General features: G+C 42.2%; 1 protein-coding gene across 4 annotated transcripts; it reads right to left on the bottom strand.

Moving 5' to 3' along the window:
• Positions 1-342: 342 nt before the first annotated feature.
• XPA (XPA, DNA damage recognition and repair factor) lies at positions 343-13832 on the bottom strand. 4 transcript variants are annotated; one of them, XM_083593946.1, is made up of 7 exons: positions 13814-13832; positions 7607-7767; positions 6106-6216; positions 5161-5266; positions 2774-2939; positions 1461-1578; positions 343-708 (listed from the first exon to the last, which is right to left on the bottom strand). In XM_083593946.1, coding segments are annotated over exons 1-7 (813 nt in total). In that variant the 5' UTR covers positions 13816-13832; the 3' UTR covers positions 343-559. The 4 variants fall into 4 exon arrangements, with proteins under 4 accessions (XP_083450072.1, XP_083450073.1, XP_083450070.1 ...); XM_083593947.1 differs by lacking the exon at positions 13814-13832 and adding an exon at positions 9944-10010; XM_083593944.1 differs by lacking the exon at positions 13814-13832 and adding an exon at positions 9883-10006.
• Between the last annotated feature and the right edge of the window lie 1461 nt (positions 13833-15293).

Consider the following 15293-nt stretch of genomic DNA (forward strand, 5'->3'; position numbering starts at 1 on the left):
AACTAACGAAAGTTACATGTACTTAAGTGTGCTAAGGACTGCTGGCTAAATAAGATCTCAAGTGGTTAAGGGAAGGAGTCCGCTGGCTTTTCCTCTACCCAGCAAAACTAGAAACCATACACATGCATAATTTAAGGAGGGCCACTTCCTGTACTTCCAACTTTTGTAGAGCATTACAAAGCCCTAGTAAATTACTTCAATAGCATCTTTTGTCCTAAGTGAACAAAATGCTATTGGGATGTACACCCAGTGGAAGTCTTAACACTTTGTATCACACTATTAGAATATCCAGCAGGAATTACTGAAGATAATGTGGTGCAAGATAAAGGGATGAGAATACCATTGTTTTCATTTATTTTATTTTATTAGCAGTGATACACAATACAATACTCACATGATTCAGCAGGCTGCACAGTTCTCCCATGAAATCAAATTTTTAACATTGCATTTCAATTGTGGATGAGGAAGACTGCGTGTAAAAAAAGTCACAGAGCACTTAGTGCATTGGATTAAAAAAAATTACAAAAGGTACATTTTAATGTAACACACCAAGAACATACTACATTTTTTCATATGTTAATTCATGACCACACGTCGTGCAGGTTTTCTTGTATAGGTCTTCATCTATCATTTCTTCATCTCCGTAGTCATGTTGATGAATGCTTGTATCTTTTTTCCATACGCTACTCCTTACAGCTCGGCGCAGTTCTAATACAAAATGAAGAAGAAAATTATTCAAGGCAGACCAGAAGCTCCCACGTTTTTCTTTTGTGTCCTAGAGATGGGCTCTAGCTTTCAACCACGATCCCTGATTTGTATATTGTAGTCCAGGATTTGTAAGAGCAGAAAAACTGCAGAAGTCTTCCCAACATTGGAAGTTCCAAAACAATTATACCAAACTGAAATATTTCAGAGGACCAAACTACAGAGAAACTATCCCATAGATGGGACTAACTCCCTCCCCCCACCATAGGTAAAAAGGTAAAGGACCCCTGGATGGTTAAGCCCAGTTAAAGGTGACTGGGGTATGGCGCTCCTCTTGCTTTCAGGCCGAGGGAGCTGGCATTTGTGCACAGATAGCTTTCTGGATCATATGGCCAGCAGGACTAAATAGCTTCTGGCTCAACGGGACACTGTGATGGGAACCAGAGTGCACGGAAACGCTGTTTACCTTTCCGCCACAGTGGTACCTATTTATCTACTTCCACTGGTGTGCTTTCAAACTGCTAGGTTGGCAGGAGCTGGGACAGGGCAATGGGAGCTCACTCCATTGCGGGGATTCAAACTGCCGACCTTCTGATCAGCAAGCCCAAGAGGCTCAGTGGATTAGACTACAGCGCCACCCGTGTTGTACAAGTACCCAGTAAGCCGTTCAGTGTGCTAGAAGATGAAGACACCTGTTGTTTAACTGGTAGGTTTGTGGGCTGGGGTAGTCAAGAGAACGCTCAATTCACACTCACCTTTAACTTTCTTATCAAACTTCTTTTGTTTCATCTTCTCTCTGTTGTCTTGTCTGCTTTCCTTCGCTTCTTCTAACGCTTCTTCGCTACCCCAGATTTCAAGAGAGCGCTTGATCACCTGCAGAATAAGACATTTGAACAAACAAAAAACAGGTCTCGGAGTTTGATCTCCGTTTGCAGCGCACTGTGGTCTACTCCCAGAAGCCTCGTGTAGGCCTCAAGCCTGCATGGATCTGTTCCAAGGGAATTCCTCTGGTTCACTATAAAAATGGGACACAAAACTATGCAGATACCCACCTCATTAGTTTTATTCGTGTTGGTACAGAAGTGGTGTGACATTTAATAAACTAGATACATAGCCTGTATCCAGCAAAGGCATTTGTAACAATGCTGCCCTTCTGAATTAACGTGTAGAAGGGATTCCTGCATGTAAAGGAGGGGGGGTGCTAAGGAATGTACATAAGTGTTCAGAATAGGTAAAGGTAAAGGGACCCCTGACCACTAGGTCTAGTCGTGGCCAACACTGGGGTTGCGGCACTCATCTCGCTTTACTGGCCAAGGGAGCCGGCGTACAGCTTCCGGGTCATGTGGCCAGCATGACTAAGCCGCTTCTGGCGAACCAGAGCAGTGCACGGAAATGCCATCTACCTTCCCACCGGAGCGGTACCTATTTATCTACTTGCACTTTGGCGTGCTTTTGAACCGCTAGGTTGGCAGGAGCAGGGACCGAGCAACGGGGGCTCACCCCGTTGTGGGGATTCGAACCGCCAATCTTCTGATCGGCAAGTCCTAGGCTCTGTGGTTTAACCCACAGCGCCACCCGCATCCCTAAGTGTTCAGAATAGGGCTTGGCGATAGCAGCTTTTCAACATCGTGATGCATCACCAACCAAACACTGTGATGTTGAAAAGCGAAGTGAGGAACGAGCTGCGTTGGACCCAGTCCCGTGAAGCGCTGGGGTGAAACTGCCTCAGCGCCTTGGCAGGAGTATTGGCAATTTCACTCCAGTGAGCCAATGCATTTTGTTCCTCCACACTCCCTCTGCCCCCAGTGCCCGGGCACTGAGGGAAAAACAAGCTGAATTACCTCCAGCACCTCACAGCTTGTTCTTCCTTCGGTTTGAGGACCAGAGCGCGAGGGCAGCCTCATCTGGCGGTGTGTCGTGGGTGAAACCACCACTGCTCTCTCACCGCCAGGTACCCAATTACCTTTTCTGGAGGATCACACCCTGCATTTTGTCTTCCCTACTGCAAATAAAAACTGGGTGGTTTTTTTTATAGAGAGATCACACATCATTGAAGAAAGCCCCGTACCTGTAGCTTTAAGTAAAGTTTCATGTCACCCCATCGCGGATTATGAGGGTTTTTCTTCAGGATAAATCTTAGCACCGGTTCTCTCTTGTCTAAATCGCAGTCTTTCAGAAGATATTCTTGCTTGGCTTCACTCCTTGTTATGAGTTTATGCTTTTCTTCAACATCTCTGAAACAAGGTCCCATTCAGTGAAACTAAGACCGTTATTATGTATGAGCTGCTATTTTCTGAGCTGTAAAGCAGTCTGCCAGCAATCTGATAGGGGAAGGTGCGTTACACAGAGTTAGTCCCCCGGTCCACGAGATCTTTATTGCTTACATTGACTAGAAGCAGTTCCCCTGCTCAGCCAGGAGATGGTCGGGCAGGAACCCAAGACCTTCTGAGAGCAAAGAGTGGTCTCTCTCACTGAGCCATGGCCCTCTCCCTTCGGTCCTATGCATAAACACACACAAGTAAATCCTACTACAGTGGTACCTCGGGTTACATACACTTCAGGTTACATACGCTTCAGGTTACAGACTCCACTAACCCAGAAATATTGCTTCAGGTTAAGAACTTTGCTTCAGGATGAGAACAGAAATCGTGCTCCGGCGGCGCGGCAGCAGCAGGAGGCCCCATTAGCTAAAGTGGTGCTTCAGGTTAAGAACAGTTTCAGGTTAAGTACGGACCTCCGGAACGAATTAAGTACTTAACCCGAGGTACCACTGTATTTTAATGTGGCTCACTGCCCTAAGTGTGCCTAGAATTGCAGCCCACAAAACTTAAGCCAGCCATGAATTGCATCTCATGGTTAAAAGGCATTCCCGGTTCTAGTTGCTCAGTAACTGCACAGAAGCAGCAATGATCCAGGCAAAGTTCAGCAATTTTGGACACAATCCTAACCCCATTTATTAGGGTATGGGCGGGGTATAAGTAATTTATTATTATTATTATTATTATTATTATTATTATTATTATTATTAATTACAGTGGTACTTTGGTTTAAAAACAGCTTAGTTTATGAACAACTTGGATTAAGAACGCCGCAAATCCGGAAGTAGGTGTTTTGGTTTGTGAACTGTGCCTTGGAATAAGAACATGTTCTGCTTCCTGTTGAGTGTGTTCGATTTGTAAATTGATTCCCCCGCTGCTATGGGAAAGCATGCCTTGGTTTAAGAACGTTTTGGTTTAAGAATAGACTTCTGGAACAGATTACATTCATAAACCAAGGTACCACTGTGTTATTAATTATTATTATTATTACATTATTATTATTATTATTATTATTATTATTATTTATTATTATTATTATTATTATTATTATTATTATTATTATTATTATGGTCTGCACTTGGCCTAGTGTGTATTCCATCCAAGTAAACATACATAATATTGGGCTACATTCAAATACCATTTCATTCCACGCAAGACTTGAGCATGTGCTTCACAGGGCTATCCTGTACATGCCTTTACAACGGGCAGGTCATGTTAGCGTGAAATTTCAGGTGCCTTTTTGCTCAGCTGAAACATACGACCTTTAACAAACTTCATCATACTTTGCTGAAATGAAGTTTATCAAAGAACATTTATATTGAAACAAGAATAATTTTTACAACACAAAACTACACACACAAAATATGAAATATTGAGGGCATTGAGCCACAGCCCAAGCTGTGGCTCCACTGGCACAAAATATTTCCATGTGCGCAATGGAGTTTCCACTTTCTGTCCCCTCTAGCTGTTCTGTGCACTCTCCAAATCAGCTCCAGAGAGTTGGAGGATCCAATGGGTCTCCAGCTTTTAGGGGACTACACTTCCCATCATCCTTGACCACTGGCCCTGCTAGCTAGGGATGATGGGAGTTGTAGTCCAAAGGCAGCTGGAGACTCAAGTTTGGGAAAACCTGCTCTAGAGCAGTTTTGCGGGGAGAATGAGAGAAATGGTGAGTGCCGCTTTGCCAGTAATAATAATCATAATTCAATTAATTGCACTCTGCCCATCTGACCGGGTTGCCCAGCCACGCTGGGTAGCTTACAACAGAATACAAAACAACACAGTGAAACATCAGACATTAGAAGCTTTCCAATACAAGGCTGCCTTCAGATGTCTTTTAAAAAGAAGATAGCTGTTTATTTCCTTCACATCTGAAGGGAGGGCGTTCCACAGGGCAGGTGCCACTACCAAGAAGGCCCTCCGCCTGGTTCCCTGTAGCTTCACTTCTCGCATTGAGGGAACCACCAGAAGGCCCTCGGTGCTGGATCTCAGTGTCCGGGCTGAATGATGGGGGTGGAGATGCTCCTTCAGGTACACAGGGCTAAAGCCATTCAGGGTGCTATAGGTCAGTAGAATCCTGCTGGCCACAGCACTGCATACAAGCCATTATTTCCCCCTTTCGTTATTTGCTATATACCTGCAATTATCGCATGTTGCTAGATCAAAGTGGTTCATGAGGTAGGAATCCATGAATTCTTTACCACATTCTTCACAAATAATGTAATCAAATTCTAACACAGGCCCTGTTTAAAAAAAAGAATAAACAACAACAGGGCATAAGCTGTTAAGGTGCATTCAAGATAGCAAAAAAAAAATATTTAATTTTAAATTTATTTCTTGATATTTATTCAGAGCTACACAAAAAATACCCATTACAAAGTATCTTTTCATAATGTACTGATACAAAACAGCTACTTAGTCTAAAAAAGAACAAAGGCAGAAAGGAGAAAAGACAAGAAAAAGGAAAACCTGAAGAAAGAAAGAAAGAAAGAAAGAAAGAAAGAAAGAAAGAAAGAAAGAAAGAATAAAAGGGCTTCTGACTCTCTGTCCTGCAGCTAAATATAGTATTTATGCATGCAGCCTTCATATTCCTTTTAACATTCTTTACATTCCCAGCCCTGCGAGACCAGACTGTTAGATAATTATGAACTGATGCACAATACAGTGGTACCTCGGGTTAAGAACTTAATTCGTTCCAGAGGTCCGTTCTTAAACTGAAACTGTTCTTAACCCGAGGTACCACTTTAGGTAATGGGGCCTCCCGCTGCTGCCGCACGATTTCTGTTCTCATCCTGAAGCAAAGATCTTAACCCAAGGTACTACTTCTGGGTTAACAGAGTCTGTAACCTGAGGCGTCTGTAACCTGAAGCATCTGTAACCCAAGGTACCACTGTAATGTTCATCAGTTCTTCTAGAAGAACACATTGCAATGTGTGCTTGCACCAGCCTTTCAGACAAATATTTTTATGTCTCTGCAAGCAAGGAATTTCGCTTTTGGTTCAGTTCCCATTTTCCCCTATCATGGCACCTTCCACTAACTAAGCATAACCAACAGCAGCCATTTCCTCACTGCCATATTTACCAGGGAGATGCACAACTTTCTCTGCTGTGTTTTCCTCTTCTTCTTCCTCTTCAAGAAAGAATCCTCCCCCGGTATCTATTACCTTTGGAGGTGCTTTCACTTTGGAACTGCCTGCAGAGACAAACAGCAAAAATAAACTTTGCAATCAGTACCTGACACTAATGTAATAAAGTCTATTGGTAGGTGAGGCAGCCATGTCTAACCTTGCTCAAATGTTTAGAAGCAGCCCACAATCCAAAAAAAGGAGTATCTATTGAAATCCAATACATTATTATTGCATTGCTTTAATATCCTATATTTCATCCAAGGTGGCATACCTGGTTCTCCCTCTCTCCATATTATCCTGACAACAACCCTGTGAGGTAGATCAGGCTGAGGGTTGGTCACTGACCCAAAGCCAAGCTTCAAGGCCATTTGGGGTTTGAATCCTGGTCTCCTAGATCAGGATTTCCCAAACTTGGGTCTCCAACTGCTTGTTGGTTTTTTGGACTACAGCTCCCATCATCCATAGCTAGCAGGACCAGTAGGCATGGATGATGGGAATTGTAGTCCAAAGACCTATCCTAGATCCTAGTCTGACAATAACCACTATACCACACTGGCTCTCTATACATTTAAGAGATCCCCATTCACTTTTAAGAAGGCAGAGGATCAGATTGCTAGAATAACGAGGAAGATCGGCCAGAGGTCTCTGAAAGGTCTCCTTTTAAGTGGATTTGGGTCGTCGACATCAAGGATCACCCCAGGTAATTTCTATCCCTGGACCATAACTCCAAAGCTGGTGGCAACCACCTAAGATTTCTGCTTTGTAGCATTACAGATTGAAGGCTTTCCCTTCTTGCCTGGATGTTTTTAAGGAACACTGCATTAGCCTCCTTCAGGAGCTCACAGACTTCAGCATCACACAGCCACAAAGGAAACCCACAACGTCCCATCATAATGTGCCTTTTACTTTCCTGTATACTTTTGCTAGCCATATGCACAATAGGGCGGTTCATAAAAAACTTTTTTTTTGAAAATGCCTGCTCCAAAGGTCTGAAATTTCAAGAAAATAGCTGTTTACTTGGCCGTTTTCCTATGTCGTGAAGGCTGAAATTTCAATTCAGTGGAGCAGGGTCAAGATATTAACTGATGTGCATGAAATTTCAGATCTAGCTATATAATCCCTAGTGTAGTAAGATAAGACCTTTGGAGCAGGCTTTTTTTTATTTAAAGTTTTTTTATGAACTGCCCTAAATTGCACAACTGGCTCAGACTACAGAAGCTTCAGAGGCAAGCCCAAGGTCGAAAAGCATGAGAATTTGCTCTTTGGTCACAACATCAACCCTCCACTGCGGGTGGGGTGGGGTTTGACTAGATGAGCTTTGGGGGTCCCATCCCATTCCAAAATTCTAAGATTTCCCTCTTCCCTATCCACATGCCTCTCTTACCAGCTGGAGGCTAACCTGCACAAGCTACCTGGACCTGTCCATCGTGTATTACATTGCAGTGCCAAGCGAACCTTCGCCGGTAGGAGGGTAGGGCCTAGTAGCCAGCCTTGCTTGCCTCAGCATCAGCGCCCGCTGGCGATTCCGCTCTATCTTTGCCCTCATCGCGGCAGAGAGTGCGGGTTTCTCCCCTTCAGGAGCAGAAGATTCCATGGCCGGATTCAGAGACGGAAACCTAGAAAGGTTAAATTGAAATAAGAATGATTTTTCTATCAAAAGTGGAGCTGGAACTCACCATGAACGCCTCCTTTCTTCTCTTTTTAATTTTTTCAATTTTTCAATTTATACATTTCATTAGTTTTACAATCAATTTAACGTTTCAAAATTTGACTTCCTCCTCTTTCTGCGGTTCCTTAAAATCATTTTTTAATATCTTCTTCATATCCATTTAGCTTGCTCGTTTAATAATCTAAAGTAAATATATACTTTTACAAAACTGAAGGTTATTATATTAATCCTGCTAATTTTCAGTGTTTACAATTTATCTGTAAATATTCAATAAACTATTTCCATTCTTTTATAAAAAGTTCATTATCTTGATTTCTTATTTTTTCAGTAAGTTTCGCCATTTCTGCATAACCCATAAGCTTTTGTATCCATTCCCTTCTTCTCTTATAATGGCAATGGCGCCCACTTGAGAGGTGCAGGAACAGAGTTGCAGCAAGTTCCAGCTGTAAAAACAGCCCCGATGATAATAATAAGGAAGGAGGTGGAATCATAAAAGTAGCCAAAAGGATTGCTAGCTACCAACCAGGGGAACAGGCAGCAGGTGTTGGTCCCATCATTCTGGACCATCTGCCAACTTCAATCCCTCATGCACCAATAAATTTCCTAAGTAAGTAAAGTAAAAGGACCCCTGACCATTAGGTCCAGTCGTGACCGACTCTGGGGTTGCGGCGCTCATCTCGCTTTATTGGCCAAGGGAGCCGCCGTACAGCTTCTGGGTCATGTGGCCAGCATGACTAAGCTGCTTCTGGCAAACCAGAGCAGCGCACGGAAACACCGTTTACCTTCCCGCCGGAGTGGTACCTATTTATCTACTTGCACTTTGCTGTGCTTTCGAACTGCTAGGTTGGCAGGAGCAGGGACCGAACAACGGGAGCTCACCCCGTTGTGGGGATTCGAACCGCCGACCTTCTGATCGGCAAGTCCTAGGCTCTGTGGTTTAACCTACAGCGCCACCCGCGTTCCTAATAAATTTCCTAGTCACCAACAATACAGTTCTATGCATAGCTACGTACTTCTGAAACTGAATTCAGTGTAGGGTAGATAAAAATCAATGATTTTAAAAAAACTGATTTTTTAAAATTGAAATTGGATTTTAAAAATAAAATGCTTTTGGTGGAAAATATTTTTCTAAAGATAGCTTTCTATTTAAGTTACATTATAGTACAGGAAATAAGCATTTGTTTTAAGCTTTTCAGGTTTGCTGAAAATCAGTCTAAGTTTTTTTTTTAAAAATGTTTAACCACATCAGTTAACAAACATGGATACATATGCTATAATGTTATTGTATTAGTGAAATAAATTGTTTAAATTGCTATTAAGGAAATGATTATTTTTCTCCTTCCAATAAAGTACAGCAGAAAAGTTGTCCATATATAAACAGTTAACTTACTAAACCTCACAATAATTTCATAATTATCTGTCTATGTATTTCTAATAGTATAACCAAATCAGTCATTTTTGTTGTAACTGTAAAAACTACTCTGAAAAGTTATTGTTCCAAAAATGAAACCTTCATCTGGTTGTAAATATTAAGATTATACCGGCAGGAATGCCTTTCTGTAAAAAAATAAAATGATTTCAAATCAAGTCTTACTGAGTAGTGATTTAAATCATGATTTAAATCGATTTAAATCAAATCCACCCTGATTCAGTGGGAGTTTCAGGTAGAAGTGGGTGTGAGATTGCACCTTGAAATGAGGCCTTTCTTAGCACTTGTTCCAACAGCCAGCAGATATGAAAGCAAATGCTTGTTTTGCGCTTACCAAACCGGTAGATCATCATTTTATTTGTATAATTCAGGCCATGCTCAAAGCAGCTTACAGCACGGGGGGGGGGGGGATTACGCAATTACAAAAGCAAAGCAGTCACACACAATAACTAGAAAGCATCGAAAAGTCCACAAAATGGAGCAATTGCCACGTAATAAGAGGTTAAAAGAAATAAAGGCACAAAATATTAATATCAAATAAAAGAATGAGTTAAAAAATAAAATAAAATAAAAGCATGAGATTTTTAAATTTTTTGTAAAAAGATGCAAAATATGAAGAGCAGCAGAAACAACCACAAAACCCAACAAACAATACTCCAGCCCCGATCAAGCTCCAGGGGAAAGGCGGACTTGCCTCTGCCAGCCGCTTTCAGCCCTTCTGCAAAAGTGAGAGGCGCCCAAGACATCAACAGGACCCGGAAAAAGGAACCTTACCTGCCCACACAAGGCTTGGCTTCTTGAAGCCGTGTGCGCATGCTCCTGGAGGGAAGCCGTCCCTTTAGAAGCGCTCGGCTACTTCCGTGACTGTAGAAGTACGAAAGTGTAGAGGTGGCCGTCCATAGAGAGGACACTTCCGCGTTCCTACTCAGAGGCCTGTTTTGTGCGTGGTTGTTTTTTTTTTTAAATGTACTTCGAGGCAGAAATGAGAGCCGTATCAATAAAGAGCAGACTGTGGCTCCGCCTCCAAGAAAAGATGGTGCAGCAGTAGAAACTACTAGCACTTTTTGCAAAGCATGGTTTCAGATTGGATGGAGGGGTCGGACTAGATCAAGCATAGGCAAACTCGGCCCCCCAGATGTTTTGAGACTACAGTTCCCATCATCCATGACCACTGGTCCTGTTTAGCTAGGGATCATGGGAGTTGTAGTCCCAAAACATCTGGAGGGCTGAGTTTGCCTATGTCTGGACTAGATGATCCTTCCCTCGGGATCCCTTCCAAGTCAACAATCCTATGATTCTATGCAACACGCTCCATAGGTTGGATGGCCACCTTACAGTGCTGGATTTACGTATACGCTAAACAAGCTATAGCTTAGGGCCCCACTCTCTTGGGGGCCCCTAAAAAATTTAAAGGAAAAAAACCTGGATGTACATTTCCAAAATATAAGATAAAAAAATAAAATAAAATAAAACCTACATACAGCAATGGTGTTTTGTGTTGTTTAGCCTCCCGTGATGTAAATAATGGGCCCCACCTGCTAGCCCGCTCCCTAAAATATCACTGGTTTGCTCATTTCTATATACAGTGGTACCTCGGGTTACAGACGCTTCAGGTTACAGACTCTGCTAACCCAGAAATAGTACCCATTAGCTAAAGTGGTACCTCAGGTTAAGAACAGTTTCAGGTTAAGAATGGACCCCCAGAACAAATTAAGTTCTTAACCCGAGATACCACTGTATAGGATGCCTACATTCTGTGTGTGCAAATGGTGTTAGATACCTATTAGGTCCATAAATTACCATATAGCATATATTCAACACAAAAAACAGTGACAATTTGTTGCTGGACATATAAAGGGTCCCATTACCTTCAGTAGCTTAGGGCAAGGAAGGTAAAACAAATGTGTGGCACTCATGACAACAGACAGCAGAGTGCGCTAAAAGCATTGTGGATTTGTACATCAGTCTTCATACAAATGTAGAATTGATGGTATAATAGCCTTAAACTGCAACCCTGTGCCCATTTAGTTGGGAGTAAGTTTCACTGAGTTCAGGAGCAAAATTGGTGCTGGATTGGACAGCAATTGTATTTAGGATTGAGGTTTATTGTTTGTTCTTGTTTGACCTGACGTGAGGAGAGAGGAAACACACTGTTTGACTAAACTGGAAATTGAGAATACTGAATTTAAAAGATCCAAACAGAGGGATTTAAATGCAATGGGTCATAAGATCAGTACAGTATTCTAATACATGAATGCTTGTAATCAGACAATGTTACTCATGTACCTTAATGGTGATCATATACTAACCAGCAGTTCAATGTGAACTAAAATAATCCAGATTTTTAATGAAAACTCATTTATCCCCATTCAACATAATGGCATTGCTTTCTGGCTTCCAGAAAGGTAATTTGGAAATTAGTCTAATTGATGTCAATGGAACATGTTTTCAACTACAGTTTTTGGGTTCAGAGTGCAAATTGCCTTAAAAGTCCCAGCATCACCAATATGTGGATTAAGTTATTTTGGAATTAATTATGTAATTACATAACGTGTCATGTTTTTATATACATTGGAAGCCACCCAGAGTGGCTGGGGCAACCTAGTCAGATGGGCCGGGTACTACTACTACTCGTACTACTACTACTCACACTACTACTACTACTACTAATAATAACTTGGCCTGCTATACAGGGTTTCAGTAATTATTCGTCAGATTTTATGTGCCATTTGCACAGAGAAAACATTTAAAAATTTCTGTGAAAGTGTGGGGGGGAGGTAAAAAAAAAATTAAATTAATAACAACAGCAGTTCAGAACCGGCAACTGGCAAAATTTTGAGTGGTTCTGCTCATCAGAGTTATACAGCATGGATTCTGCAGGATCTGTACTGATCGTTTATACAAGATATGACCAGAAAGTTTGGTGAATGGTCACACAAATCGGACAGCGAGAAATATTTGAACATACAATCAACATCAGAAACCCACGAAATGCTCACATTTGTGTATAGAGATGAAGCTGTAACTCGAAAGACAGTGTATGAGTGCTTTAAGTGTTTCCGTGAAGGGGGGCAAACCATTGAAGATGACCCTCGATCTGGCAGACCGTTGACAAGCAGAACGGTGGCAAATGACGACAGAATTTGTGAGTTATTGATGTGGGATCGGCGTTTGTCTACCTGAAGGATGGCGGAAGAATTGCATATTCCATGTGAAATTGCTGCTGAGGTTACCGAGTTGTCCCACCCTCCATATTCTCCCCATCTGGCCCCACCGGATTTCTTTCTTTTCCAAAAGTTAAATCTGCACTGAAAGGGCACAGATTTCGCAACATTTCACACGTCCAAGCTGCTGCTGTGATGAGGGAACTGAAAGCTGTACGAAAAGAGGACTTCTCCAGAAGTTTTCAACAGTTCTACGAACGTTGTCAATGGTGCATTGTATCAGAGGGGGCCTGCTTTGAAGATTTTGAAGATATGTGTGTTCAAATATTTCTCGCTGTCCGATTTCTGTGACCATTCACCGAACATTCCGGTCACACCTTGTATGCTCTTGAGCCCAATTCATTGTTAACTTACAAAGCCCTAAATGACTTAGGAACCAAATACTTGAAATAGCATCTCTTCCTATAGCAGCCTGCCCACATATATAAAGATCTGCAGGGGAAGCCCTTCTTGATGTCCTGCCAGTGCGTGAAGACATGAGATAGGGCTTTCTCTGTGGTGGCACCTAATTTATCGAACTCCTTTCCCTTGGAGGTACAACTGGGACCACTGTCAATTTGGTGCCAGTTGAAGCCGTACCTTTTCACCTGGGATTTTGGAAAAAGTCGATTTGACCTGGCCAGCTATAGATTGATAGAGGTCTGTTTTCTGGTATTGCTATGATGACTTACTTTTAGTTATGGCTTTCATGTTATTTTATGGAAAGTTATTGTTTGAAGGCTGGTGCCTCTGCAGCAAACTGCCCTGTGATCACAGTTGACGAAGGATGGCTTAGAAATTGAATTAATAAGATAAATAAACGGTGCCTATTCCAATATATTTTGGCTTTGCTTGCCACCTGGTGGGAAGGCTCATTTTGTAGTCTTTCTGCTGTCTTTCTGCTTCATTTATCATCTCCCACCTATTGTCTGTGAACTTGGCTGATAGATGGGCAATTAAGGAAGCACGTCAAGTGTTGAAAGCTCCTGCCCCAGAACTGAAAAGCCGAGGTATGCGAGTAAAACTGAAGTGTAAATATTCAAGGGCAAAAAAACCTGGCACTCTTCCCTGACAGGCAACCTTAATGCAAGTTTGTTATTTTTGTTATTATCATAGGAGACGACAGGAGGACATGGCAGGATGTGAGAATGCCTTGTGTCTTTTTTAAAAAGAAAAAAACACCACTGTGTGGCTTGTCATTATTATTACTGTTATTCAACAGGGTTTTACATCCCAGCGTAATCACTTTCCAGTAGATCAGGGGAGGTGCTTCGACATCTCTGGACAAGAAAGTGGCAGGAGGTTGAGTCAGGTAAAAGCTGGGATTCACTTGTACTGTTCCCTCCCTCTCCATCACACACATGAACCCTCGCGTCAGTGCTTGCTGTTCTGCCGCCAAAGTACTCAGCACGCTCTCGTTGTCAGCTGGTAATCCGGGAAGTAAGAAAGCTGTGATTTTCTAGCCAAATCGCTGCTGCCAAAGATTGCCTTTCAGTCTCCCTAGACCAAAACCCTTTGGGCATTGTGACAAAATGCCACACAGGTACTGAAATGCAGGCATTCCAGCATTTTAACTGCTAAAAAACAACAACAACTCCACTCCACGCTTTATCTATACCCCAAGGTCTAGGAGCTGACATCCACAGGATCTTGGCCTTCTCCCTAACATGATGTGTGAGTAGACCAGGCACACATCCGCAGTGGGAGGTTTTGTGTTATTGATTTTTAGCAAGAGAGATCATTCAGACCCTCTTGCAGTTGGCCATGGTACAGTCCAGCAGAGACTCCCAGACCGATGGAACACAGCAACTCTTTGCAAGATCAGGACCAAGGGCATAAGCCATTCCTCTCTGGTTTTAGTGGCATCAAACACCATAATGAATGATGCGGCTTCTAATCAATTCCAGGCTTTATTTCTCAGAGTATTCTGTATGAATGAAATCTTTAGATTTTTAAATGAGCTTATACTTTAAGCTCATTTCTTTCGGAAATCACATATGTATACCACAATGGCAGTTCCATGTGGGAATGTTCAGGGTGGCAGGAGAGGATATATTGTTTATTAATATCCTTCCTAACTTCCTTTACTTAGCAGAGTGCATTCCCCTTTACACAGCAGAAAACTAGTTGCAAATTGGTGTGAGTTTCTTAAGACAATATGCAGTTCAATCTGGCTTGTCCAGATTGAAATGGGTTCTAATATTTTCCTGGCCCACCCACTAGTCACATGCAAGCAAAGATGCTCCAGGCCAGGAGGAACAGGAAGTTTTAACTGGCTGGACCAAACATTCCCTTGCATGTCCACTCTAGCAAAACAAGGAATGTTGTATTTGACTGCTCCCAGTGGATTACATCCCACATTCCAAAAGGAAACTTTTGGAAGGTAGCAGAAGCTTTTCTTTCTTTCTTTCTTTCTTTCTTTCTTTCTTTCTTTCTTTCTTTCTTTCTTTCCTGGGGAACTGATCAAGTTAGAACACAAGTTTTCAGTTTGTGAGTTGGGATGTGGTCTACAGTGAAGCATGTCAACTGCATCACCTCCCATTCCTTTTCTTTAGGGTGTTCTTAAAGAAAGAAAAGTTGGGGAGAGACAAGCAAATGCAGTGGCAAAAATCTTAAAAGTGGGTACTATGTACAAGTTTCGATAAAAGACAGGCCCCAAGTCTGAATAAGCTAAAGACTATTCATAGAATAATAGTTGGAAGGGTGGAAGGAACCCTGAACATCATCTAGTCCAAACCCCTTGCAATGCAGGGATATGCAGTGGGATTGAAGCTACAACCTTGGCATTATCAGAACCACGTTCTAACCAACTCAGCTATCCATCAGCACAGAACTATCTTG

Source organism: Podarcis filfolensis (assembly GCF_964270895.1).
Source record: "Podarcis filfolensis genome assembly, chromosome: 17".
NCBI classification, from domain to species: Eukaryota; Metazoa; Chordata; class Lepidosauria; order Squamata; family Lacertidae; genus Podarcis; species Podarcis filfolensis.